The sequence below is a fragment of the Xenopus laevis genome, chromosome 2L (assembly GCF_017654675.1).
Source record: "Xenopus laevis strain J_2021 chromosome 2L, Xenopus_laevis_v10.1, whole genome shotgun sequence".
NCBI classification, from domain to species: Eukaryota; Metazoa; Chordata; class Amphibia; order Anura; family Pipidae; genus Xenopus; species Xenopus laevis.
This window is the reverse complement of record NC_054373.1, coordinates 122,404,864-122,432,208: the sequence shown is the minus strand read 5'-3', so window position 1 is coordinate 122,432,208 and position 27,345 is coordinate 122,404,864. Positions and strand designations below refer to the sequence as shown.

At 38.6% G+C, this 27,345-nt stretch overlaps 1 protein-coding gene across 1 annotated transcript in view; it reads left to right on the top strand.

The window, feature by feature from the left end:
- myo16.L (myosin XVI L homeolog) overlaps window positions 1–27,345 on the top strand; it is a 156,092-nt gene that overhangs the window by 71,957 nt on the left and 56,790 nt on the right. Inside the window, exons 14-20 of the mRNA XM_041582398.1 lie at window positions 102–207; window positions 2,939–3,056; window positions 6,389–6,536; window positions 10,095–10,209; window positions 16,058–16,175; window positions 16,752–16,823; window positions 19,221–19,362. Of these exons, the coding sequence (XP_041438332.1) occupies window positions 102–207; window positions 2,939–3,056; window positions 6,389–6,536; window positions 10,095–10,209; window positions 16,058–16,175; window positions 16,752–16,823; window positions 19,221–19,362 (819 nt within the window). The remainder of the gene's footprint in view (window positions 1–101; window positions 208–2,938; window positions 3,057–6,388; window positions 6,537–10,094; window positions 10,210–16,057; window positions 16,176–16,751; window positions 16,824–19,220; window positions 19,363–27,345) is intronic.

Below are 27,345 nucleotides of genomic sequence, written 5' to 3'. Positions count from 1 at the left end.
TTATGCCACTGACTACGTTTTATGCTTTTATTTAATTATAAAAATGATTGTAAAAATATGTTGTCCTTAATATTGATCTAGTTTATGCTATTTCATTTTAGTGGAGAAAGTGGTTCTGGGAAGACAGAATCTTGCAAGCACATAGTTAAACATTTGGCCTTTAGGTGTGGAGCCAGCAAAAATTCACTGTATTCTAAGATTAAACACGTAAGTTGCTGATATTTATTTACAACACTGGCTAATATTTTTGGTTTTTCAAATTACATTTGACATTCAACCAATAACTTTATATTACTACAATCAGCAATGGGATACCCCGGGCACAAAACTCAAATTTAAGGTATAGGCCAGATGTATAACTACAGAGAGAGCAAGGGGAGCAAATATCCTCTCTGCAATATAAGTGGCCAATCCACAATTGCACACACAAGGATTGAGGATGAAAGGATAGAAGCCCTGGGAATAAGAGGCGTGGGAACCTATTTATGCCAGCAGTGCTCTTTTTATAACAATCTTGGTGGGCAGGGGCCCAACTGCAAAATTTGTGCTGGGTTTTTTGCAACACCACTGAACATGGTCTAACATAGGCACTAATTTTCAATTAATCTGCCAACTGCACTGGTACAATTTAGCTCCTATGTTTCTAAACAAGCTTATGCTGACCACTAATGTAAAAAGAAGATATCCTTATAGTGGTTTCAGTAATACCATAGATACTTAATTATGGAAAAAAAGCTCATAATCACTGAGGATGTAGTGACACAATAAATACACATCAGTAGTGGTACTCTTCAGGTCCTAGGTGTCTGTGATCTGGACGAATAAAGTCTGCCCAAAAATGCCTTACTACCACAGTTCCACAAAGGAATATTTGTTTTGTAAGTGAAAGAAAAAAATATCATTCTAACCCTGTGTGCCCTTATATGTGAAAAAATATGTATGTAAATATGTATGTATTTTTGTGGTGAAAAAGTGAGTAAAAATGAGCATGTATTACAAATGTGCATTGTTATAGAACTCACATGTTATTATACAATTTTACACTTTTTTTTTAAAAAAAAAGAAAAAAACTGATTCTTCCTTTGTATCTGTATAAATAAATAAAACCACTGGACTTTCTGTGTTTTTCTTGAAGATGTTTTACCAGTCATCCAACTGGCTTTCACAATTCTGCATTGAGAAAGCCAGTTGGATGACTGGTGAAACTTTTTCAAGAAAAACACAGCAAGTCCAGTTGATTGGATTTGGTTTCTACAGATACAGGTATACATGACTTGGATGAATGAGCATGTTCACAAAAAGATTCTTCCTTTGATTTTACTGGACTTCTCCAGGTCTATACCATATATATTTGGCATATCCTGTTATACTGATTCATATGATGGTTACATTCAGCGGAAGTTCAACTCAACTGAGAGTTAAAAATACATATCTATTTAATGTTTCTCCTGCTGTTTTTGTCGTCACTGCATTTTTATAAAAGGGCCCTATAATCCCTACGTGTTAGATGGGGCACTCCGTGAAGGAGTTACTGAAATACTCCTTAGGAAACATGGTTAGAGTGTTATCATTCTAAATTTAGGGCATTGGGCTGACATACTGTAAGGAGAAGGACAACCACTTTTTGGTGGAAACCAACTAACTCTCTTAATAATAATCAAGTTCCATATGGAAAAAAATATATAGATATATATATACAGTATATATGTGTGTTTAGGCAATATTTAGTTTGGCCAGCAGGTGGTCCCCTATAGGACCTTCTAAAGCAGGGAAGTCCTAGTTCAGGAAGTCTGTATCCTCTTTGGCCTGATAATATCTGAAGGCAGGGCAGCCTTTGGAAGCCAGTCCAGAAGGGAAACTGTGCCTTGCTAGGATAAGGTAGGGGATACCGTAGATGAGAATTTAAGAGCTAACCTCAGAGGTGAGAGGCAGCTTAGGGTAGTTAGAAAGGGCAGCACGTGGACATGGTTGAATAGGTGTCAATGGTAAAACCATCTCTAAAGTTTTATTGGTTGCCTGTGTTTTAGGATTTAGGGTTACCACTACTACTTTGTTTATTTTTTACAATTCAAATGCTTTATTCATAGGCCTTTAATAAGTGCACCGTAACAAAATATAAAATATACAGTAAACCATTTTCTGTAAGACATTTATGGGAAGTCTTTATTTGTCCAGATCACAGACACCAAGACTGGTAGGACCTGCAGAGTACCACTCCTGATGTGTATTTATTGTGTCGGTACATCCTCAGTGATTATGATTGTTTTTTTTCCATAATTAAATATCTATTTTATTACTGAAACAAATATAAGGATATCTGCATTTAACACCTGCCATCAGTGGTCAGCATAAGCTTGTTTAGTAACATAGGAGCAAAACTGTACCAGTGCAGTTTGCAGATTAATTGAAAATGAGTGCCTATGTTAGGCCATGTTCAGTAGTGTTGCAAAAAACCTATAGGCCCCAGCAAAAATTGTGCAGTTGGGCCCCTGCCCACCAAGATTGTTATAAAAAGAGCACTGCTGCCATAAATAGGTCCCCACGCCTCTTAATCCCAATGCTTCTATCCTTTCATCCTCAACCCCTGTGTGTATAATTGTGGACTGGCCACTTATTATATTGCAGAGAGGCAATTTGCTTCCCCTACTCTCTCTCTGTAGTTATAAATTTCGCCTATACCTGAAATTTGAGTTTTGTGCGCAGGGTATCCCATCGCTGATTGTAGTAATTTTAATACCACTTAAAGAGAAGTTGTTAAGGATTGTATATATTAAAGGGATGGGAACTCGGCCTGGACAGGGCAGAAAAGTATAGCATAAATGATAAACCAATCACTTTTGGTACATTTCTTTGTTTAAGAAATCTTTCACAAATGATTTTCTGGTTTTTATTTCTATTGTCTATGTTTTTATTTCTTTTATCTATTTTGGCATTGCAGGTAAATTGCATTTTAGAGGCTTTTGGACATGCCAGAACATCAATTAATAATTTCTCTAGTCGTTTCATTAAATTCCTTGAGCTACAATTTTGTGAAAAGAAACAAACTCTATCAGGAGGTAAGATCAAACACAGTTTTTCAATTGCTCCTCATATATGTTTGAACATTTTCAGTACAGGTATGGGATCCGTTATCCGGAAACCCGTTATCCAGAAAGCTCCAAATTGAGGAATGGCCATCTCCCATACTCAATTTTATCCAAATAATCCACAATTTTAAAAATGCTTTCCTTTTTCTCTGTAATAATAAAACAGTAGCTTGTACAGGATCCAAACTAAGATATAATTAATCCTTATTGAAAGCAAAACCAGCCTATTGGGTTTATGTAATGTTTACATAATTTTCTAGTAGACTTAAGGTATGAAGATACAAATTATGGAATAATCCGGAAAGCCCCATGTCCCGAGCATTCTGGATAACAGGTCCTATACCTGTACAAACATTTAGCAAAAAATCTTTTAAGGTAAATTTGCTCATTATTTTAATTTATTCCTGCGACAGCATTTTCAGTGTTGCATAATTTTTTTTTATCTTTTGTGCAATTATGAAGAACAGGCACATCTTAATGCTATTGATATATCAGAAACATTCAGTATCCTGGTATGCCCTTTGCATTCAAGCAATAGAAAGAGATATACAATTACCAACCACAGGATGGCAGACAAACACACATAATGTCATACACAGTCTATGATTGCAAAGTCTCTCTGCATTGCTTGTCTGTCAAGTATTTTTCAGATACAACACTAAAACAAGGGGCTTATTTACTAAAACACAAATTTATCTAATTTTTTTTTTTATGAAAACAAAGCATACCATTCCTTCCATGAATTGAACTCATTTATCAGTAAACAAAAGAGGTTCATTTCATATCGTACAACTGACGCTCCGAAAACTTGATCTTATTGAATTTTTGCTGCAAAAACACATTTCGATTTCGATTATCAGATAAAACTCCCAACTTTTTCAGAATATACAGTGCAGATCACGATATCAAGAAACAACTTCAGGGACATCTGACATTGACTTCTACATGACCGTGACAGTTTTTTTCGGATTTGGATTTTTAGCAGTTTTGGGGTAGGATAAATCTCTACAAATCGCAGTTTTTTCTCCCTAAAAACCTTGACCAAAAATTGAGGTTGAATAAATAGGCCCCTTAGTATTGTATTTTCAGATTGCTGACTTCACCAGAACATTTAAATCACATGATTCACATCTGTGCAGTTTAAAAAGACATAAAAATCAGAGGAATCAATCACCATTTAATAATCTGCTTCCTCTGTTTTCTTGTGTCTGCTATGGATATCAAATTCAAAATCATCACAACAGTGGATAATATATAAGATGACCCTATCAATGTTTGCACAGTACAAAGAGCGGTCACATATTCAGATAACCTTTTTAGCAGCTTGGTTTTCTGCTCCTCAAATTTCATGTAATAACCCTTTGTTTAAGAAGATCTGGCAAAATGCACATTACTCAACTGCTATGAAGGATCCTAATTTATGACGCTAGCAGGATAACAGCATGGTCTACATATCAACTCTCAATTCCATGAGCCATCACAATCTATAGTAAGCAACAGAGGAAATAAAAAGTCATGTTTCATATGTCTACATTATTAACAATATAACCATCAGTGGATATAGAAGATAACACCAATGACTTTCCCTTTTCACCTTTGTTCCAGCATTGACGGGGCAAGCACCTACTTAACCTGCTTTGGAGTTCTAAGACAAAAAAAATCCTCATAGATTCCATATCTGCATTACTATAGGTGCTACTAGATCTTGCTCCTCATAATACATAAAATATAACCCTCTGCAGTCACTCTAAAATCCCAGAGGGATCTCTGGTCTGGCTTTACTATCTGAGAAGGAGGATGTCATCCTACTCATATACCTCAGCAACCGCTCCTCCTCTGCCTCGCCATTTTGTCAATCCCTGCACTGGCTTCCGTTACCTTTCAGAATCAAATTCAAATTAATGACACTGACTTTCAAAGCACTTCATAACTCTGCCCCACCCTACATCTCTGAACTCATCTCTATATACTCACCCAATCGCTTACTACGCTCCTCTACTGACCTGCTACTCAACTCTTCTCTCATTAACTCCTCACATGCTCGCATTCAAGACTTTGCAAGGGCTGCACCCCTCCTCTGGAACTCTCTCCCACGGTCTGTCCGACATCTCCCAACCTTTCTGCTTTCAAGAAATCTCTTAAAACGCACTTCTTTCGAGAAGCCTACCCTCACTCTGGTTAACTACCAAACGCAACACCACATACAGTACCACATTTCTCACCCACTTAATTCGATCTTGTCCACTCCCACACCTTGTGTATTACTCCCTTCCCTTTAGAGTGTATGCCTATGCATAGGGCCTTTCTCACCTTTTTGTACCTGTATTGATTGTGATGTTTGTTACTAAATATGTTCTATGTATATAATTCATGTGATTTATTTGTATAATCACATTTACTTTACAGTGCTACGCAATATGTTGGCGCTATATAAATACATGTTAATAATAATAATAATAATAATAATAATACTGTACATTATTCTCCTCTAAGCTGGAGGGTGACCACATGAAACTGTGGTGGCTGGCACTATACCTGACCTGCAGAGGAATAGAAGCAATCTGCATCTATAAAAACAACTCTTAAGCTATTCAAACAGTTCCTTTTTTTGCAAGATGTTCTGTATAGCAGATAAAACATCCAGTGTACACCCAGAAAATCCACGTTGAAGATGTTTCTAAAAGCAGAATTTACACAGGGCGAATTAGTCACTGGTGTGGAGCTGTAATAGTTATTCAGGGAGGCATGGCTTATGGCAGGAAGATAAATGATCACATTTCATGTGTAATAATCCAATAGCTGAAGCAGTTACAGAATGCTTCTCTACTGCTCCATTCAGATATTTTGTTGTTTCTCCTGAAAAGTATTGTCTTTATTTTGTTCGGTTTTCTGAACTGATTGCATTTTTCAGTGTGCACTGCTCCTAGTACATAACATATTATAGTTTTGTGCTTTCCTGAGTGTATGTGCCAACTATAATTTCTGTAGGTACAGTAAATGAAAGCAAAACAGCCAGAACAGACTTCTGCAGTTATGTCCACCTTCACACTGATGCTATATTTCTCCCTAAAATACATTTTTGCTCAGACAGCCGCTCTTTTGCCTGTATTTAGTCTAGTGAATTATGGATTAATTATTGAAACCATTGGACCATGTATAACATTCTGTTTTTTTATAAATGTTTCATGCAACCCATCAAAAATATTTTTTAGCAGAATAGCTATATCAGCATGGGGAATAACAGTAGATGATGTTGGGTATCATGTGATGTATAGTTTTTATTGTATTCATTTTTATTCCAGCCAGAGTGTACACATATATGCTGGAGAAGTCCCGTCTCCTCAGTTACCCACCAGGACAAAGCAATTTCCTTATTTTCTATTTTATGATGGATGGATTATCTGATGAAGAAAAGTTCAACTTATACCTCAAGAGTTTGTCTGCACATAGGTAACTCAAAGCCCCTTACTATTATTTAATGTAGATATATGTAAAATACATTTATGTCCATGCATACTTTAAAAAAGGGGTTATTCTATTTTTCCATGGGCATCGAATATGGCAGTTTCCTGCAAAGGCCATACTGACTACCTTAATGTCAAACTCATACTAATCACCAATGCATTTTTCTCGAAAACAGAAAGTATCTAATCAGAATTATCCTTAATTTATTGTTATAGGACCTACCTTTGTAGATGATCAGTGTAAATAATACGCTTATGTGCTTAACATAGTCATATTTTCCACTTAGATATGTTCCATTTAGAGTGTGTGAGCACACTCCATTGTTACATTGGCTCCCAAAAAAAAGTAATATTTATTGACATATTTAAACTGTAGCTAATAATATTTTGTCTCAGATCTTAATAGTTTATATAACAGCAGCATATACAACAAGTATACTGTAGGTTCTTATATGCATTGTTGCCTGATTCTCCTCTGAACATGTTCCCAATCTCAACCTAACTGGCATTCACACTTCCCTTGCAGTAATACACAATATATCAAGTAAGTTTAAGCAGCCCTGTAATTTGGGAACGTATGCAAATATTTAGTAAACGTAAAAAGTATTCTTCTAAGTACAGAGAAACCTGAATTTTACATCCCCGACTTTGTTTCCTGTCATTTTACACAGATTTTTTTGTGGTCCCACCAATATGTAATTCATAATATATAAACCTGATTTTATATTTTTCCGTGCGTTACACCATTTTTTTCTGGTCCGTTGCAAAATGTAAAATGGGGCAACACAGCTGTTCCTCTGCCTTTTATATCACTATAATGATAAGGAGACACCACTTGACACTAACAGGAACATGCTCACTGCCCTCGGTAATACCTATATCAAGTTGGGGCTACAACTTTTTCCCACATACTAGTTGCCATCATAGTGAGAGTGAAATGTGCACGCAATTATTTTGCTGGATTGGAGGTGGCGGTAGCGCCAGGGTTACCCTGTAGATTTTAAGTTTGCCCTGGGCTGCTGTAAGTGCTTACTGGGCATGTACATGTTTAGTATAAAAAGGATGTAAAAAAAGACTCAATGTGACATGGAACTGCAGAGAAAGTACAGATGGAGCACAGTTTTTTTAATATCAACCATTCACACCATTCACCTACCGAAAAAATTATGTAATAGTCTGGCCAAAAGTCTACAATAAATTAGCTTCATCTGTGTTTCAATGTACAGAGCATTTTTCACATTAGCGGATTTACAATCATTTGCCCTAGCGAAGTGTGTTTCTCATCTTCTTGTAAATATGAAAATTGTCTATTTAGCGAAAATTCCCCAGAAAAACACAATTTGTTCTTTAGTTAATATGCCCCTATGTATATAATTCATAATTACATTATCTGCCTATTTATCAGGGAATCACACTATTTTGGTAGCACTATAATACTACTGTTCCTGTGGTTTGGTATTATTTTTTCTAAATAAAAAATAAATCTTTTGTCATTGTGTGTTTTATTGTCCAATTTTGTCCACAGCAAACTTGCACATGCTTTGTTTGTTTAAATATATTTCTAAGACACACTGTAACTAATGTATTTTCAGGTAAACATTTACTATGTCCAGTTAAGCCCTTAAAGGACATTAGAGTGCTTACTGTACTGTATCGTAGCCTTAGTAATGTTGACTGTGGGCCATTTAGGCAGATGGCCACAAATTTAGTGGAAAATTGTTAATAATTAGAACCGCACAAACTGGAACAAGAGAACTAATAGAAAACATCAGTTGCTGACTGTGGCAAATTTGCATTAATTTTTCTATTACTGTATAGTAGCAACAGGTCATCCCAACTCAAACAGAAGTTACATTTTATGATACAAAGCAAAAAAGAGGAACTATAACAAAAATGAAAATTAAAAATGAAAATTAAATATCAGCTTAATCTATGGAAAATCTAAATATAATCAATTAAAAGGTTGTACCATTCTGTAATAATCAAGCTGTTTTTTTAGTATCCCCCCTTTCAGCAATCTGTATCTAGTGATGAGCAAATCTGTCCCGTTTCGCTTTGTCGAAAAATTTGCAAAATGCACTAAAGTCAAGGGGCTTCAAAAATTTTTTACACATGACAATCTTTTACATGTGCGACAATTTTTCTTGCTCCAAATGCATTAAAGTCAATGGGAGTTTTTTCTGATGGCAAAATTTTTTGTCTCTGTGACTTTTTTGTCCAAATGCATTAAAGTCAATGGGCATTTTTCATATGGCGACTTTTTTGTCCAAATGAATTATACAATAGCCATTTTACTTATGGGGAAATTTTTGTCTCTGCAACTTTTTTTTAGTGCAAGTTTTTCCATGGCCAATGAAAGAATTTGTTCGTCACTATCTGTATCTCTTCATGCAGAAGGTCAGTCAAATTTTGATCAACAGTTAAGCCTAATACATGCTTTAGCGGGACTCCCTTTGCCTAGAATATGTACGAGAACTCTTGCTTTCAAAATAATTGACAGGAATCCCGTCTCTCTACATGCAGAATTTGTGCCAGTGTTATTATGTTACATTTTGTTCGAGATGGAGTCACTTATTTGAGTGAGCCGTAATACATTTGCTAAGCAAAGGGAACACCCCCAAAAGATGTTTGGACCTAACTCTGACTCAAAATCTAACTCTGGCTCCTACGTGTAGAGAGACAGATTGCTAGAAAGGGTCAGTGAATAACATCTTGATTATTACAGAAGTACAGATTTTTCAACTGATTAATTAATTTCTATGAGATAAAGCTTATATTAATTATATTAATTAATTTCTATGAGATAAAGCTTATATTAAACTGTCACTCTAGTTCCCCTTTAATATAATGTAAATGCAATCAATTAATCATACGGTAAGCAACTTTGCTTCATGCTTCTCCAGCCATGGTTTTTAGAATTTTACTTTAATTTTCGTTTCTGTATTAGGATGTGCATTATAGAAATTAAAACTCAGCCAAAAATGTTTGCTGGGCTATAAGACATAATACATGCATTATTTTTCTTATTAAGTTGAGTTGTGGGTGAAAAAATATTAACTAGTATTCACATTATATAGATAACGGGGTTGTTTAGTGAGTGGACAATAAATGACTTTTGTGTTTGCTAAGGGTTTTCTGTGTCTATAAAATTGTGTGCTGAAAGTGTGAATCTATATTGACCCAACTGTTTACTTAAGCATTGCTCACAAATTATATTTGACTCATGGGGCCTTAACCAATCAGAGTAAGTAAAAATGAATAACAGTGATCATATGGAAAATGTGTACAATTTTCAACACCGAGTACAAGAAACAGAGATGCTACAAAAGTATTTGATGCAAAAGTTTGTCATGTAACCTTATTCTTTATATTAAAATGTAAGTTAAATTGTGGTAAACTAAGACGATTCTAGAGAGGTGTTCCTATCATAATGAAAATGAATATACTGAAGGTGTATATTTTTAAATCTATTTTTACTATGATACTAATAAATAATTATAGCATAACGGTATTTGACAGCAGCTTTCTTTTTTTCACTGCACAGGTATCTGAACCAGAATGTACCGGAGGATACAACATCATTATTAGCAAGTACTCAGAATAGAGAGAAATTTGATAACCTGAAACAAGCCCTAATTGCTCTGGGATATAACAACCTTGTAAGTCATGTACAAATACTGAACACAGTTATCAAAGATTACTTTATTTTCTTATAACATTTTGCATGTAAAACAGAACAGTTTCCCAACTGAGCTACTGTAATTGTATAGAGTAATGTTTCTCATATAAATTAAATTATTAGGCATACATTTATTTAACGCCATTATTCTGGTTATAACACCTGTTATTACTAGTGGTGTAACTACATCATGCTGGACACTATGCAAAAACCCTTCTGATGGGCTTGGAGCATATGGAACCACTAACACCCCAAACAATCATATATTTGCTTCTATTTTCTAACTGTTGAAATCTAATTGCTGATTGGTTGTTATGGACAATTACCAGTAATGTTTTTATCCATTTTTTATACGGCATGATAAATAGGCCCCTAAATGTCCCCCGCTTGCTCTCAGGTAGAAGAGCAGCTTCCTCTATTGATATGCCATTACCTGTTATGGAGGCTACATAAAAATATATAAATAAAAGTTTTTTGCAGACAAAATAATCCTACACTTCAAAATATTAAAAAACAGAAAAGTTTTATTCACATCATAAAAAGCTTTAAAGCGTTTTTGCAAGGAAGGAATGAAACGCACAAGGCTGTTGGAGTGTGTGGTTAGAAATGTTTTTTATATTTATGATACAGTGAATAAAGCTTTTCTATTTGTATAAATACTTTGAATACTTTTTATAAATAGTTATCTTGTCTGTATGGTTAAGGCCTTTATCACTGCTGCCTTTTATTGCACTCATATTCAATTTTTTTTCAAAATGCAAGGGACTTCTGCCATTTAAAATTTGTAATTGAAATTTTTTTGCAGACATTAGTAATCCTGAATGTAATTTTGGTAGGAATTGTTCACACAGGTGAAGCCTGAAGTAGTCTGGAGACAACACATTGAAACCATATGCACAATGCACTTTATCTAGTATGGTATTTAAAGGACCAGTAACAACAAAGAATGAAAGGGTTTTGTATAATCTAAATAGAATGTACTTTTACCCTACACTGGTAAATATTGTGCTTGCTTCAGCAACATCACTTTAGGTTGCATAAATTAGGGACTGTGTTTCTATGGGGCACAAATTCAAGCTGAATAGGACAAAAATGTTCATGTTTATGCAGCAGATATGCTCTGTAGAATACAATGGGTTAGTTTTTAAACAGAAAGAATCAGATTCCTTTTTCATATAAGATAGGACATTTCTTACCAGAAATAGTTTATTTTATGTGCTGAATTGAGAGATACAAACTTTAAACGCAAACAAAAAAAGAATGTTTAAATTTATAATACTACTGGTCCTTTAAAGCCCTTCATAGAGCTTTCTCTTCCTGATAGACTAATTCTCTTTTTATGTCAGTTATGGTGTGTTGTATTAGTTTTCATATAGTTTTTTGTAACCCTAATTCCATAAGCAAGTATGAAGACCTTAGTAAGCTAGATTTATATTATAATAATTACTCTGTCCACAAATGGCGATTCTAGGGGCAGATTTATCAAAGGTCGAGGTGAATTTTCGAATGAAAAAATTTGAATTTTGAGCTATTTTTTGTGTACTTAAACTAGGAATAGTCCAAATCCGATTCGAATTTGAAAAAAATTAGAAAATTTATCATGTACTGTCTCTTTAAAAATTCCACTTCGACCATCTGCCATCTAAAGCCTGCCGAATTGCTGTTTTAGCCTATGGGGGACCTCCTAGAACCTATTTGGAGTCAATTTTTTTAAAAAAAATCAAAGTTGTTTTGGGGAATTCGCTTGAAAGCGCTATTCCTTCAATTCATATGATTCGATTTGAAAACTGACTTATTCAACCAAAAAAAAATTTAGACTCAATTTCAGTGGGTCTTAGGAATTCAACCCTTGATAAATATGCCCCTAAATGTCAAAGGCATGTTGTATGTTGGAACATACATGTACAGGTGGCCTGTAATGCCATACATGTTCATTAAAATGTAAATTTTCCAACTATGTGAAGCCGTAGAAACAGGTTTGTAAATGATGTGTTATGCAGTGTGTTTTTCCTGGTTAAACCTCACAATAAAATAATTGACAGAAACCCAACACCCAAAGCCACAGTTAAAATAACTGAGCTGAAACAATTAAAAACACAAATATAGATTATAATTCTAAGGGTAAATGGGATACAGTATTCATTATTATACTCCAAAACTCAGATCACAGGATCCCTACTTTTAAGTATGTAACTGTTCCCAAAAGCTTTAACTGCCCTGCTATATTGTCCTCTCACCAAAATGCTTTGTAATCTGCAATTGCCAGTGTGCCATGATTTACCTTCCCAGTAAATAAGAGCACCCATGGACAAGTGCACAAGTACTTCAACTCTGCACATTCCCAGCAAACACCATACTTGGGACATAGATTACTTATGAAATGTAGGGTTAACCATAGGTAACATTTTCTCTCTCGTTTATCTTTACCATAGTTTAATATAGTAACTTCCTCTTTTGCCTCCATCTGCTGACCAGGGTGGATGTGTTCTGAGGAGCCTGAGACAACAAGAAAGAGCAGTACTGAGCTCCAACCTAGGATTGATAGAGTGGAAGTAGTTCTCCCTGGGTATTACTGTTCTTATAGTGAGAGAACCACAGTTTGGAAACTGACTTAGGTTGAACTTATGCTGTGGGGTTACCTCCAGGAAATGATCCAGACAACTAACTGGTATTCCATAATGGCATATCTTAAACCTACCAAATATTTCTCCACAATGGTGCCAGTGTATTCTTTGAAACACAGTTAGATACTAGGACTTGTTTACTTTAAGCTATTGCTTCAGTGCTATACCTTAAAGTCTGTCCCTGTCCCCCAGCCTGCTGAAAAGTTTACTTGGCATGCTTGGATGAAGTGGAGCAGGAGCCATGGATTTTGCATATGTCATAAGTGAATCCTGCTCAATCTAGATCTAGAATCTAGCTAGAGTAAATGTCCAGCTTACACTGGGGATGTTGACCAGGTGAAAAAATAATGGATAGAAGCACTCAAAGCGTAGCTGGATTCAGAATAGGATGAGGTACTCTGGTACAACTAGTACTGGTAAAAAATTCAATTTTATTAAATATACGTTAAAAACATCATTGTTATTTGGAGTGGATGTTTAGAGCAGGGAGATGCATGGCTCTACGCATTTCGTGACTGCATGGTCACTTCATCAGAAGCCAAAAGTGCCCCCTACTGGCAAGATACTTATACAAAAGTTAAAACGCACACGGGATTTAATCAATCTAAATTTAAATTTAAAAACTAAACAGTCACTATGGCGTAAATAAATTGATAATCAAATATGTAATATATAGTATAATGAATCAATTAATAAATAGTATACTATAAGTCCAATAAATAATTAAGTTAGACAATTTAGATCATTCACCAATTAATACAATATTGCAGATAGCTATATCTAAATATGTTGCCAGCAAAGAATTAAACAAGTTGTTCCTGAAAAATATATGAAAAATGAAATATAAATGCAAATACAAATGAAAACTTAAACAAAAAAAGAGATCAAGCAAAAGAAAAAGCGACATGCAGTATAAAAAGTATAAAAATTAAGAATGAATGAGTGAATGTATGAATGAGAAAACATTCAAAAATTGATTGAATTGAAATGGTTTAAAGTGGGTTTACATTTGGAATAACTAATCAGTCAATGAAACAATTAAGTTCCCATTCCCTATTTAAACCCCTAGGTGTCACCATACCCATAGTAAAAATCCAAAAAGCCTCTTAGAAGGGATTTTTCTATATCACCTTTCCTAACCCCTGGGACCACTCTATCTATAATTTTAAAGGAGACACATTTCCTACTCGCATGTTCTTCAATCAGATGTTTGGCAACAGCAGTACTTTTATCACCTCGAGAGACCTCATTGATGTGTTCCGATATCCGTTTCCTAACTGGTCTGTTTTTTTTGTTTTTCCAACATATTGTTTACCACAGACACAAGTAATCAAATATATTACACATTTTGAGCCCACATTGGCATAAAATGTGATTTTGTGTCTGCAAGAATGATGCCTTGATGTAAAAACCTTGGAAGGGTTCATGAGAGCACACGCATGGCATCGAGACCCACCACATTTATAGCAGCCCTTGACATTAAGCCAATTTGAAACACCCAACGGTTTTTGTTCCAAAAACAAACTGGGAAATAAGAAAGAACAAATGCTCTGACCCCTTCTAAAAACAAAATTGGGTTTAGAAGGTAACATTGTTTTCAAAATGGGATCCTGTGTAAGTATATCCCAATGTTTACGTATAACCCTCTGTAGAACCGGAGTATCTCTGGAGAAAGTATTGATAACACAGGGAAAGTCAGAGATAGTCCCTGAACGTTGTAATGTGTCACAATTCCGACTAACTGGACAGTCATTCCTGGCAGCATATCTTTTATTACTGTGTCTGGTGTTATTATTTTTTGTTGTGGATATACCTCTTAGAAGGTCACAGCGATTTGCGCCCACCCCTCTATCGTAGGCCCTTTTAATGTCACAGGTGGCGTAACCCCTATCTTTAAAGCGGTCCCACAAAGCCATGGCTTGAGAATTAAATGAATCCCATGTGGTACAAATTCTGCGCAGCCTTAAAAATTGACCAAAAGGTACACCCAGTAAAGTATGTTCTGTTAGCATGCAATAATGTGTTACGAGTGATAGGTTTGCGGAATAAATCTGTGTCAATCACACTTCCATTTGAAGAAAAACGGATGTCTAGGTATGCGACTTCTCAAGAATTTGTTTCACTGGTGAAGGAGATACCCCACCCCGTGGCATTACAGTAGCATACAAATTCATCAACTGAAGTGGACTCCCCATCCCAAATAAAGATCAAGTCATCGATATACCTAAAATAACTAATTATGTGACTGCGAAAGGGATTAAGGTCACTAAAAATAAAATTACGCTCCCAAAGCCCCATGAAGAGGTTAGCATATGAGGGCGCGAAACGCGCCCCCATTGCAGCCCCCTTAATCTGAAGGTAAAAGGTCCCATTAAACATAAAGTAATTAGTACTAAGGAGGTAATGTAGAGCCTCAATCAGAAATTCATTTTGTACATCCGAATATAATCCATTGTGCGCCAACCAAAAACAGATGAAGAGTATTCCCTTATCATGGTCTATGGAGGAAAATAAAGCATAAACATCGAGGGTAACCCATCTATAAGACGGCTTCCAAACGACTTTCTGAATTTTATTGATACAGTCGGTGCTGTCTCTCAGATAGCTCGGCATACTAAAAACCATTGGTAACTGTAAACGATCAACATATTCAGATAGCGGTTCATTTAAAGAGCCAATGCCTGATACTATTGGCCTACCTCTTACTTCGGTCAGACTTTTATGGATCTTGGGGAGCCAATGAAAAATGGGAGTATGTGCATTTGTTAACCAGGTGTTCTCTGTGATGAATGCCTCACAGGTCTGTTCTGCACCATCTCGATTAATGCCCTCTTTACCTGCACATCACAACTTGCAACTATCAGCTGAAAATGGCTAGTAGTAGTTACTGCGTTGTGTGTTACTGTGCTAACCCTGGTGGTTGGGGTGCAATTTACCAAGCGCCTTCTATTGCAGTCATTTCTAAATCTAGATACAAGTACAGGACTGAACATTCCCTGTACGCTGAGTGACTAGAATTTGCACGCCTCCACACATGTACACAAACACTATATATAAAACAGTGCTTAAGATAGCATAACTTGTTTACTTGTGTATTATATAACCAAGAAAAAACATCCATCTAAAGCACTTAGATTCTAATTTGATATAATTACAATTGAACCATTTACTTAATGCTGAATGATACGATCTTCTGTATAACAGGAGATTGAGAACCTGTTTGTGATCCTCTCAGCCATTTTGCACATTGGAGATATACGGTTTACAGTCCTGACAGATGCTGAAACAGCTTTTGTATCTGACCTGCAACTCCTTGAGCAAGGTTAGTGGCACTTCAATTATTCCCTAGGTTCTCAAGATTGTTAATGGATTTTGGAAGATGTTTTTCAGGTTTTCCAAGTTGAATCCAATAGAGGGAGCCCTCTTACTACTAGAAAGAAACTGTTCCTACCGTACATAGTATTCTGTATGTATCTAATATGCCTCCTAAAAATATCATTACTTTGTGGCATATAGATCACTAGGACCAACATTTTCGTTGTGTTTTGAAATGTGGTCAATTTGCCAATAAAGATGTATAAACACAAAGTATTCAATCAATTCCTCTTTGTTCACTCTATCAAATCATATAAAACAGTAAGCGATAGGAATGCATATCAGCTCCTTGTAGTGTCACTTTTATACACTAAAGGGTAATTTCACTGAATACCTCTAAAAATTATACTAATAAAGTGTTAAGAAAAAAAGTAGGTTAGGAAATCTGGAAAATTCTTGTGTTTGTAGAATGGTTAGCAAGGCATTAGAGAAATTAAATAATATTTTGGAAAGACCTCATGCTTGATATTAGGATTTTGTCTGAGAAATCTCTAGTTGCATCTGACTTTGTGCAATAATTCAGTTGCAGGAATGCTGCAGGTGTCGTCCGATGAGCTGTCTGCTGCCTTAACAACGGAAGTTCAGTATTTCAGAGGTAGGTAATAGCTGATCTCATATTTTTCTGGCTGCAGAGGCACTGGATACTGGATAGATAGAATTAACTAATTAGTGTCAAAAATGATCAGGATTTACCTATTGCCTCCTGTTTTTATCAAATCATTCTTGAGTTTTGATTAATTTGCTTTTTGCCTATAATGCTACAAAATAAAAAATCTATGTCTATGCCAAAGTAATACTCCAGCGTTTTTCATTAAATAAGCACTGAGCAGACTTATTGTATGTGCCTTCAAATTATGAAAAGAGCTCACATCCCTAACACCCCAGCATTCCACTAAATAGATCCCATTATTGCATAACTCAAAATATCTGTCATTGTGATTCAACACAGATTTGTTGACTGATTGCCTCAAAAAGTGTGACAGTTTGTTTGGTCCTTTAATCATAGTGTGGCCCAAAATTATTTTGCCAAATGATGGTATTGTTATTCATGTACTTCATCATTTTTCTATTAATCTCATTATAGGCTCTTCCTCAACAAACTATGTGTAACAAAATCTCACCCTGGTGGTCTAGTGGTGGTGCGGCGGGGACGCCCGCCGCGTCATCCTGCTCCTTTCTACCGTCTTTTTAGTGCGCGCACTTCCGCAATTTATAGGCGCATGCACGCTGGCGTGATTACATCAGCGTGCAATGGCGCGAAATTCAAATAGTATTTAAAGGGACATTTTTTCCTATGTCATTGCCCGTGATAGGATTTGTTTCCTGGTGCTGTTAGCTGTTGCTATTCTGTTTGAACCTGATTATCTGTTTTGACCCCGCCTGGCTGTTTGACTACTCTGATCTCTGGAACCTGACCCTTGCCTGAAACCGACCTTGATTCTGCTTAACCCTCGTGTTTGACATTCTGGTTTGACCTCTGCCTGATATTTGACTGATTCTGCCTCATCCCATCTGATTGATTACCCGGTTTTGACCCTTGCCTGCCTGACGATTCTAGCTATCTGCCTGCCTCGACCTGGCCAGTCTGACCACGACTCTGTCTTACGTTGTTGTACCGCGACCTTCAGCCTAACTGACTTTAAAGGACAAGGAAAGGCAAAAAAATAAAATCCCATTTTTACTTTCTTTAATGAAGAAGAAACCTACTGCCAATATACTTTATTTAAAAAATGTGTACCATTTTTATAAGAAACCTGACTGTATGTGAAAATTCTCCCTTCATTTACTGCTGTGGATAGGAATTGTCAGACATTCCCTAATTGCTCTGCAGGGAAAGAATCATACTTATGAACAGCAGGGGGAGCCCCCGCCTTACATTCCAGCCATGCAGAATTCAAGCAGCTTTGTTTATGATGATCCCTAAGCAGCCCAGACCACACTGAGCATGTGCAGGGTTAGGGTCAGGCAAATATGTTTAACAAAGTTACAAGATGACAGCCCCCTGTTGCCAACTTTGAAAGCATAAATCATTTGTTTGATTAGGCTTTGTGGTGCAGTAAGTTCATGCTTATGTTTAGCATACAAAATACAGCATTTCTAGCCTTATTCTATTTTAGACTTTCCTTGTCCTTTAACAACTTTCGTGCCCCTTTGCTTGCCAGAACTCCTCGCCTTGCTCCTCTCGAAAAGTCCAGGTGGCATCTGAGTACACTGAGGGCTCCTCCAAAAGCCAAAGGCGGTCACACTACTGGTGAAGCCGAGCCGAGACCAGGGAGCTTGGCACTAGTTCTGGTTTAGGGTTCCGACCGTGACACTATGGTCCAAACATCCAACACTCATATGATTTTCAGTTGACTGAAAATAATAGGCATGATTAGTCTGGTGTTCTGTTAAAACTCAGTTTACTATAACAAAATGTGTCATTGCTTTCAACATCTACATGTTTGGCAAAAGTGTAATTTTGATCTTATAAATTAACCTTCAGCTATAGATCTGGCACCATTATCAGCCACAGGTAGACCAAATACTGCTACAGGTATGGGAACTCTTATCCACAATTATCAGGATATGGAGGTTTCCAGATATGGGATCTTTCCAGAATGTCAATCACAATCCAAGTCTACTAAAAAATCATGAATTAAACCCAATAGGATTGTCTTGCCTCCAGTAAGGGTTAATTCTGATTTAGATGGGATTAAGTAAAAGCTACAGTTTTATTAACACGGAAAGAAAATACGTTTTAACATTTTTAATTATTGAATAAAATGCAGTTTATGGGATATGGTCTTCCCATAATTCAAAGCCTTCTGGATAACAGATATCCAGATAATGATATCCAGATAAGTGATTATATTAATTACCTCAAACAGTTGCTAGCTATTGCATTTTAAGTTGTGAAGGATTTCAAAGCAAATGTTACACATATTGGACACTTTTTCCAGATAATGTTGTATCTTCAGTGATATGATTTGTTTTTGTATTTGAAACCTAGGAGACATGATAACCCGCAGACATTCTGTGCATACAGCTGAATTTTACCGAGACCTTCTAGCGAAGTCAATGTATTGTCGTTTATTTAGTTTTCTAGTGAACAACATCAACTACTACCTCCAACATCAAAGTGATCAAACCAGGTAAGATTGACATTGAAACATCCAAGCCAAACAAATATGAAATCCTGAAATATCTAAGTCATCTATAAATAAAAGATTGCCATCAGTTAATCCTCCAGTGTCAGGTCTTGTCACAGGTGAGTGACTAGAAAGTTGGAGGCTATGTGTTGTGTAACCAGGGTAATACATATTCTTTAAAAGGCTAAAGTCCATTAATTGTTCACATGTTCAGACTCTGTAAGCAAACAGGTACAAAACAAAAGTTTGGGAGCCAAACACTGGTGAATTATCGCTAGCGTTACTTTGCCATTGCAAGCAAATCAAAGCAAAGATGCGCTAGCGTTTAATTCTGCCTATCGCAACTTGGTTAGTAGTCTTTGCTCATGCTAATTTGCATATGGTGGGAAATTTAAAGTGGAATGGACGCATATATGTTGCAGCAAATACATTACATTACACAAATCCAGGGAACCTTAATAAAGAAAATAGAGTTTTTATAATGCCCTACATATGAGCACACTGTATAGTTAATGTTCCATATGTTAGAAAATGAATGGGGGAACCCAGTTACCCAAAAAAAATAAGTATTCCCCAGTTTAGACGTCCCACTCAGGACTGCTGTACATATGGGAGTAAGAGATCTAGGGAAAATATATCTCCTTTCAAACTGTTCTCCAGTTACCAGCTCACAATATATTTAACTTGATGCAAGGCAGGTAACATGTTGAAATGAAGAAAGGTGATTTAATAATGATAAACAAGGTGAAAGCAAAACAGATACAATGCAAGTGAAATGAAATACTCAAGTACTTATACCTGGCCAGTGGTCAGAGGAAGCGGCAAATAATAAAAAGTACATAAATTTGGCAGACGGTCTGGGAAGGCAGTTGACAAGGAGAAGTCTAATAAACAGGCCGAGTTTAGGGGCAGGCTGAAGATAGAGGAAAATACATTAAAAAGGCAGAGGCCAGGAAGCAGGCTAATTAAGCCTCTTAATTGTAGATTTGAACCACATGGAATTAACGTGGGAGGAGGAGATGAGTGTGGACATTGGATAGCAAATAGCAATACCTATTAACATTGTGAGGCTGGAGCCCTACATGTCTCCATGGGTTCAATGAGGTAATGCACTGCCACGTTACCACATAGCCTTGCTATAGTCCAAGATGCTGCCGCCAAAACACGCATAATCACTTTTTTTTATTAAATTTATGTTATGTTGAGGAGACATCCAGGGGCTTTTCACATGGTCAGCAAAGAGCTTAATAGGCTGGTCAACAAACATAAACATCGTGGCTACTGTATACTGTGCTGGCAACCCTCCCTTCCCTTTTAGGCTAAAGTGTGGTAGCTCATTACCGGATATAGGTAGGGCCCTCACAAGTCGCAGCATGGTTTGCCTGACTACCGCCAATGACCCATAACTTTACTATGACTTTACTCTACTGCTATCTGGCTTACTGTGACCTGAGAATAGGGATGTAGCGAACGTCGGAAAAAAAGTTCGCGAACTTGCGCAAAAATGCGAGCGGTTCGCGAACGGTTCGCGAACCCCATAGACTTCAATGGGAAGGCGAACTTTAACATCTAGAAAAGACATTTCTGGCCAGAAAAATGATTTTAAAGTTGTTTAAAGGGTGCAACGACCTGGACAGTGGCATGCCAGAGGGGGATCAAGGGCAAAAATGTATCTGAAAAATCTGCCTGTGTGTGCTTGGAAGAGATAGTGTAGGGGGAGAGCTGTTAGTGATTTCAGGGACAGATGATAGTAAGCTTGCTGGCTAGTAATCTGCTTGATACTGCTCTGTATTGGAGGGACAGAAGTCTGCAGGGATTTGAGGGACATTTTAGCTTAGGTAGCTTTGCTGGCTAGTAATCTACTGTTCTCTTTAAACAACTGCCATACGTTGACCTTGTAGACATTGTTTGCCCAGTTTTTTTGGACGCAGCCACTGAAGCACAGTTGCCAGAAAAATTATGCCATATAAATGCTGAAAATATAAATTTTTTTGGTTGCAGCCACTGAAGCACAGAGGCCAGAAAAATTATGCCATATAAATGCAGAAAATATGCATTTTTTTGGTCGCAGCCACTGAAGCACAGTTGCCAGAAAAATTATGCCATATAAATGCTGAAAATATAAATTTTTTTGGTTGCAGCCACTGAAGCACAGAGGCCAGAAAAATTATGCCATATAAATGCAGAAAATATGCATTTTTTTGGTCGCAGCCACTGAAGCACAGTTGCCAGAAAAAATATGCCATATAAATGCTGAAAATAGTCATTTTTTGCCATATACGTTGAGTCAACGTATGGCAAAAAATGACTATTTTCAGCATTTATATGGCATATTTTTTCTGGCCTCTGTGCTTCAGTGGCTGCGGCCAAAAAAACTGGGCAAACAATGCCTACAAGGTCAACGTCGTTGACCTTGTAGGCATTGTTTGCCCAGTTTTTTTGGCCGCAGCCACTGAAGCACAGAGGCCAGAAAAAATATGCCATATAAATGCTGAAAATAGTCATTTTTTTGGTCGCAGCCACTGAAGCACAGTTGCCAGAAAAATTATGCCATATAAATGCTGAAAATATGCATTTTTTGGTTGCAGCCACTGAAGCACAGAGGCCAGAAAAATTATGCCATATAAATGCTGAAAATATAAATTTTTTGGTTGCAGCCACTGAAGCACAGAGGCCAGAAAAATTATGCCATATAAATGCTGAAAATATGCATTTTTTTGGTTGCAGCCACTGAAGCACAGAGGCCAGAAAAATTATGCCATATAAATGCAGAAAATATGCATTTTTTTGGACGCAGCCACTGAAGCACAGTTGCCAGAAAAAATATGCCATATAAATGCTGAAAATAGTCATTTTTTGCCATACGTTGACCTTGTAGACATTGTTTGCCCAGTTTTTTTGGTTGCAGCCACTGAAGCACAGAGGCCAGAAAAAATTAAACCAGTAGGGTTTGCACCCTAGTTTGTAACGGTGGCGGAGGGAGGAGGAGGACGCTAAAGGACAGCTGTGTGTGGAGTCATGAGGCTTGAAGAGAAGGACAGCTGCATAGAAGTCAGAACAAGTCTTCCGGCGTGCAGTAACCCTCCGAGATCCACCCCTCATTCATTTTAATAAAGGTCAGGTAATCGACACTTTTGTGACCTAGGCGAGTTCTCTTCTCAGTTACAATCCCTCCTGCTGCACTGAAGGTCCTTTCTGAGAGCACACTTGAGGCTGGGCAAGACAAGAGGTTCATGGCAAATTGTGACAGCTCTGGCCACAGATCAAGCCTGCGCACCCAGTAGTCCAGGGGTTCATCGCTCCTCAGAGTGTCGATATCTGCAGTTAATGCCAGGTAGTCCGCTACCTGCCGGTCGAGGCGTTCTTTGAGGGTGGATCCAGAAGGGTTGTGGCGCTGCCTTGGACAGAAAAACATTTGCATGTCTGACGTTACAGACTGGCCAAAGGGCTTTGTCCTTGCAGGTGTGCTCGTGGCAGGATTACTGGCACCTCTGCCCCTGGAATGTTGATGAGTTCCTGAAGTGACATCACCCTTAAAAGCATTGTACAACATGTTTTGCAGGCTGGTTTGTAAATGCCGCATCTTTTCGGACTTGTGGTATGTTGGTAACATTTCTGACACTTTATGCTTGTACCGAGGGTCTAGTAGCGTTGCGACCCAGTACAGGTCCTTCTCCTTAAGCCTCTTGATACGGGGGTCCTTCAACAGGCATGACAGCATGAAAGACCCCATTCTCACAAGGTTGGATGCAGAGCTATCCATCTCCGCTTCCTCATTATCAAGGACTGCATCATCCACGGTCTCCTCCCCCCAGCCACGTACAAGACCAGGGGTCCCCAAAAGGTCACCACTAGCCCCCTGGGAAGCCTGCTCCTGTTGGTCCTCCTCCTCCTCCTCCACAAAGCCACCTTCCTCCTCTGACTCCACTTCTGGCACCTCTCCCTGCGTTGCAGCAGGTGCCTGGGTTCGTTCTGGTGATTCCGACCAGAAATCGTGCGCTTCCAGCTCCTCGTCACGCTGGTCTACAGCCTCATCTGTCACTCGTCGCACGGCACGCTCCAGGAATAAAGCGAAGGGTATTAGGTCGCTGATGGTGCCTTCGGTGCGACTGACCATATTTGTCACCTCTTCAAAAGGTCGCATGAGCCTGCAGGCATCGCGCATAAGCACCCAGTAACGGGGGAAAAAAATCCCCAGCTGTGCAGATCCAGTCCTACCACCCAGTTCAAAAAGGTACTCGTTGACGGCCCTTTGTTGTTGCAGCAGACGTTCCAACATAAGGAGCGTTGAATTCCAGCGAGTCTGGCTGTCAGAAATCAAACGCCTGACTGGCATGTTGAAGCGCTGCTGAATGTCAGCAAGGCGTGCCATGGCTGTGTAGGAACGTCTGAAATGGGCCGACACCTTTCTGGACTGGGTGAGAACGTCCTGGAATCCTGGGTACTTGGAGACAAAACGTTGGACTATTAAATTTAACACATGTGCCATGCAGGGCACATGTGTTAAATTGCCTAGTCTCAACGCTGCCAACAGATTGCTTCCATTGTCACACACCACTTTTCCGATCTGCAGTTGGTGTGGGGTCAGCCACCGATCGGCCTGTGACTGCAGAGATGACAGGAGTACAGATCCGGTATGGTTTTTGCTTTCCAGGCACGTCATCCCCAAGACAGCGTGACAACGGCGTACCTGGCACGTCGAATAGCCTAGGGGGAGCTGGGGGTGCACAGGTGTGGAGGAGGAGAAGGAGGACCCAGCAGCAGAGTAAGAAGAAGAAGAAGACGAGGTAGAGAGCGATGGAGGAGTAGAGGTGGTGGCAGAACCGCGTGCAATCCGTGGCGGTGACACCAACTCCACTGTTGTTGTTGAGCTACCCATTCCCTGCTTCCCAGCCATTACCAAGTTCACCCAGTGGGCAGTGTAGGTGACATACCTGCCCTGACCATGCTTGGAGGACCATGCGTCAGTAGTCATATGGACCTTTGGCCCAACACTAAGTGACAGAGATGCGGTAACTTGGCTCTGCACATGTTGGTACAGGTGTGGTATTCCCTTTTTAGAAAAAAAATTGCGGCTGGGTACCTTCCACTGCGGTGTCCCAATTGCTACAAATTTGCGGAAGGCCTCAGAGTCCACCAGCTGGTATGGTAAAAGCTGGCGGGCTAAGAGTGCAGACAAGCCAGCTGTCAGACGCCGGGCAAGGGGGTGACAGTCAGACATTGGCTTCTTACGCTCAAACATGGCCTTCACAGAAACTTGGCTGGTGCAGATGACTGGGAATGGGAACAGGTGGTCAAGGTGGAAGGCGGAGTGGAGGGTGGTTCAGACGGGTCAAGGAGAGCAGAGGTAGAGCAGTAAGATGCTGGACCAGAAGGAGTGTGGCTTTTAGTTTGCCTGTTGCCTTTGAGGTGTTGCTCCCAAAGTGCTTTGTGCTTGCCGCTCATGTGCCTTCGCATAGAAGTTGTACCTATGTGGCTGTTGGGCTTACCAAGGCTCAGTTTCTGACTGCACTCATTGCAAATTACAATGCTTTTGTCAGAGGCACACACATTAAAAAAATCCCACACTGCTGACTTTTTGGAAGTGTGCGATCTGGCGGTAACAGTAGAAGTTGGCGGAGTTGGCGGTATTGGCGGCAATGGCGGGTGCGTTGGCCGGCTGAACACAGGTGCCGATACATGTTGTTGCCCTACTGATCCCTGCGGGCTGTCCTCCCTGCTTCTTCTAAGTCTTATTCTCCTACTGCCTCTCTGACTCTCCGTCTCTCCATCTGAACTACCCTCCTCTTGCTCTCTTCTACTAGGCACCCACAAAACATCAATCTCCTCATCATCATTCTCCTCAGATGCATCAATTTCTTCTGACACATCACAGAAGGAAGCAGCAGCGGGGACCTCCTCCTCATCACTCATTATGTCCATCTCTATCGTGTTCTCTGCCAGAATTAAATCTGGTGTAAGGTCCTCATCTCCTTCATCTTCTTCTGGCAATAATGGTTGCGCATTACTCAGTTCAAGAAACTCATGGGAAAATAACTCCTCTGACCCCAGTGAAGAAGGGGCACCGGTGGTGGAGGAAGTGTTACGTGGGGTGGCCATAGCAGTGGAGGATGAGGAGGATGTTGTGGTAAAGTTAGAAACGGTAGAGGATGGGGTGTGCTGTGTAAGCCAGTCAACTACCTCTTCAGCATTTTGGGAGTTCAGGGTCATTGGCTTTTTAAAACTGGGCAATTTGCTAGGGCCACAGGATTGCATAGCAGCACGGCCCCTAGCACGGCCTCTGCGTGGCGGCCTGCCTTTGCCTGGCATTATTTTTAAAAAAACAACAACAACAACAAAAACTCAGTTGGTTTTTCTGGAAACGATAATACACACAGCTAGATGGCGGGTTGAAGAAAACAGTGTGCAAATAATGCCTACAAGGTCAACGTATACACTACTACAGCGGTGGATACGGATTACGTAAAATATATTATGGCTGCTTGAAAAAAGTCACTCCGGTGTTTTTTCTGGAGACGGTAATATTATGGATATTTAGACAGAATGTGAACAAGGTCACACAGCTAGATGGCGGGTTGAAGAAAACAGTGTGCAAATAATGCCTACAAGGTCAACGTATACACTACTACAGCGGTGGATACGGATTACGTAAAATATATGAATGCTGCTTGAAAAAAAGTAACTCAAGTGGTTTTTCTAGAGACGATAATATTATGGATATTTAGACAGAATGTGAACAAGGTCACACAGCTAGATGGCGGGTTGAAGAAAACAGTGTGCAAATAATGCCTACAAGGTCAACGTATACACTACTACAGCGGTGGATACGGATTACGTAAAATATATGAATGCTGCTTGAAAAAAAGTAACTCAAGTGGTTTTTCTAGAGACAATAATATTATGGATATTTAGACAGAATGTGAACAAGGTCACACAGCTAGATGGCGGGTTGAAGAAAACAGTGTGCAAATAATGCCTACAAGGTCAACGTATACACTACTACAGCGGTGGATACGGATTACGTAAAATATATGAATGCTGCTTGAAAAAAAGTAACTCAAGTGGTTTTTCTAGAGACGATAATATTATGGATATTTAGACAGAATGTGAACAAGGTCACATAGCTAGATGGCGGGTTGAAGAAAACAGTGTGCAAATAATGCCTACAAGGTCAACGTATACACTACTACAGCGGTGGATACGGATTACGTAAAATATATGAATGCTGCTTGAAAAAAAGTAACTCAAGTGGTTTTTCTAGAGACGGTAATATTATGGATATTTAGACAGAATGTGAACAATGTCACACAGCTAGATGGCGGGTTGAAGAAAACAGTGTGCAAATAATGCCTACAAGGTCAACGTATACACTACTACAGCGGTGGATACGGATTACGTAAAATATATGAATGCTGCTTGAAAAAAAGTAACTCAAGTGGTTTTTCTAGAGACGATAATATTATGGATATTTAGACAGAATGTGAACAAGGTCACACAGCTAGATGGCGGGTTGAAGAAAACAGTGTGCAAATAATGCCTACAAGGTCAACGTATACACTACTACAGCGGTGGATACGGATTACGTAAAATATATTATGGCTGCTTGAAAAATGTCACTCCGGTGTTTTTTCTGGAGACGGTAATATTATGGATATTTAGACAGAATGTGAACAAGGTCACACAGCTAGATGGCGGGTTGAAGAAAACAGTGTGCAAATAATGCCTACAAGGTCAACGTATACACTACTACAGCGGTGGATACGGATTACGTAAAATATATTATGGCTGCTTGAAAAAAGTCACTCCGGTGTTTTTTCTGGAGACGGTAATATTATGGATATTTAGACAGAATGTGAACAAGGTCACACAGCTAGATGGCGGGTTGAAGAAAACAGTGTGCAAATAATGCCTACAGGGCAAATAATGCCTAAAAGGTCAACTTATACACTACTACAGCGGTAGTAAAATAAAAAAAAGTAAAATAAA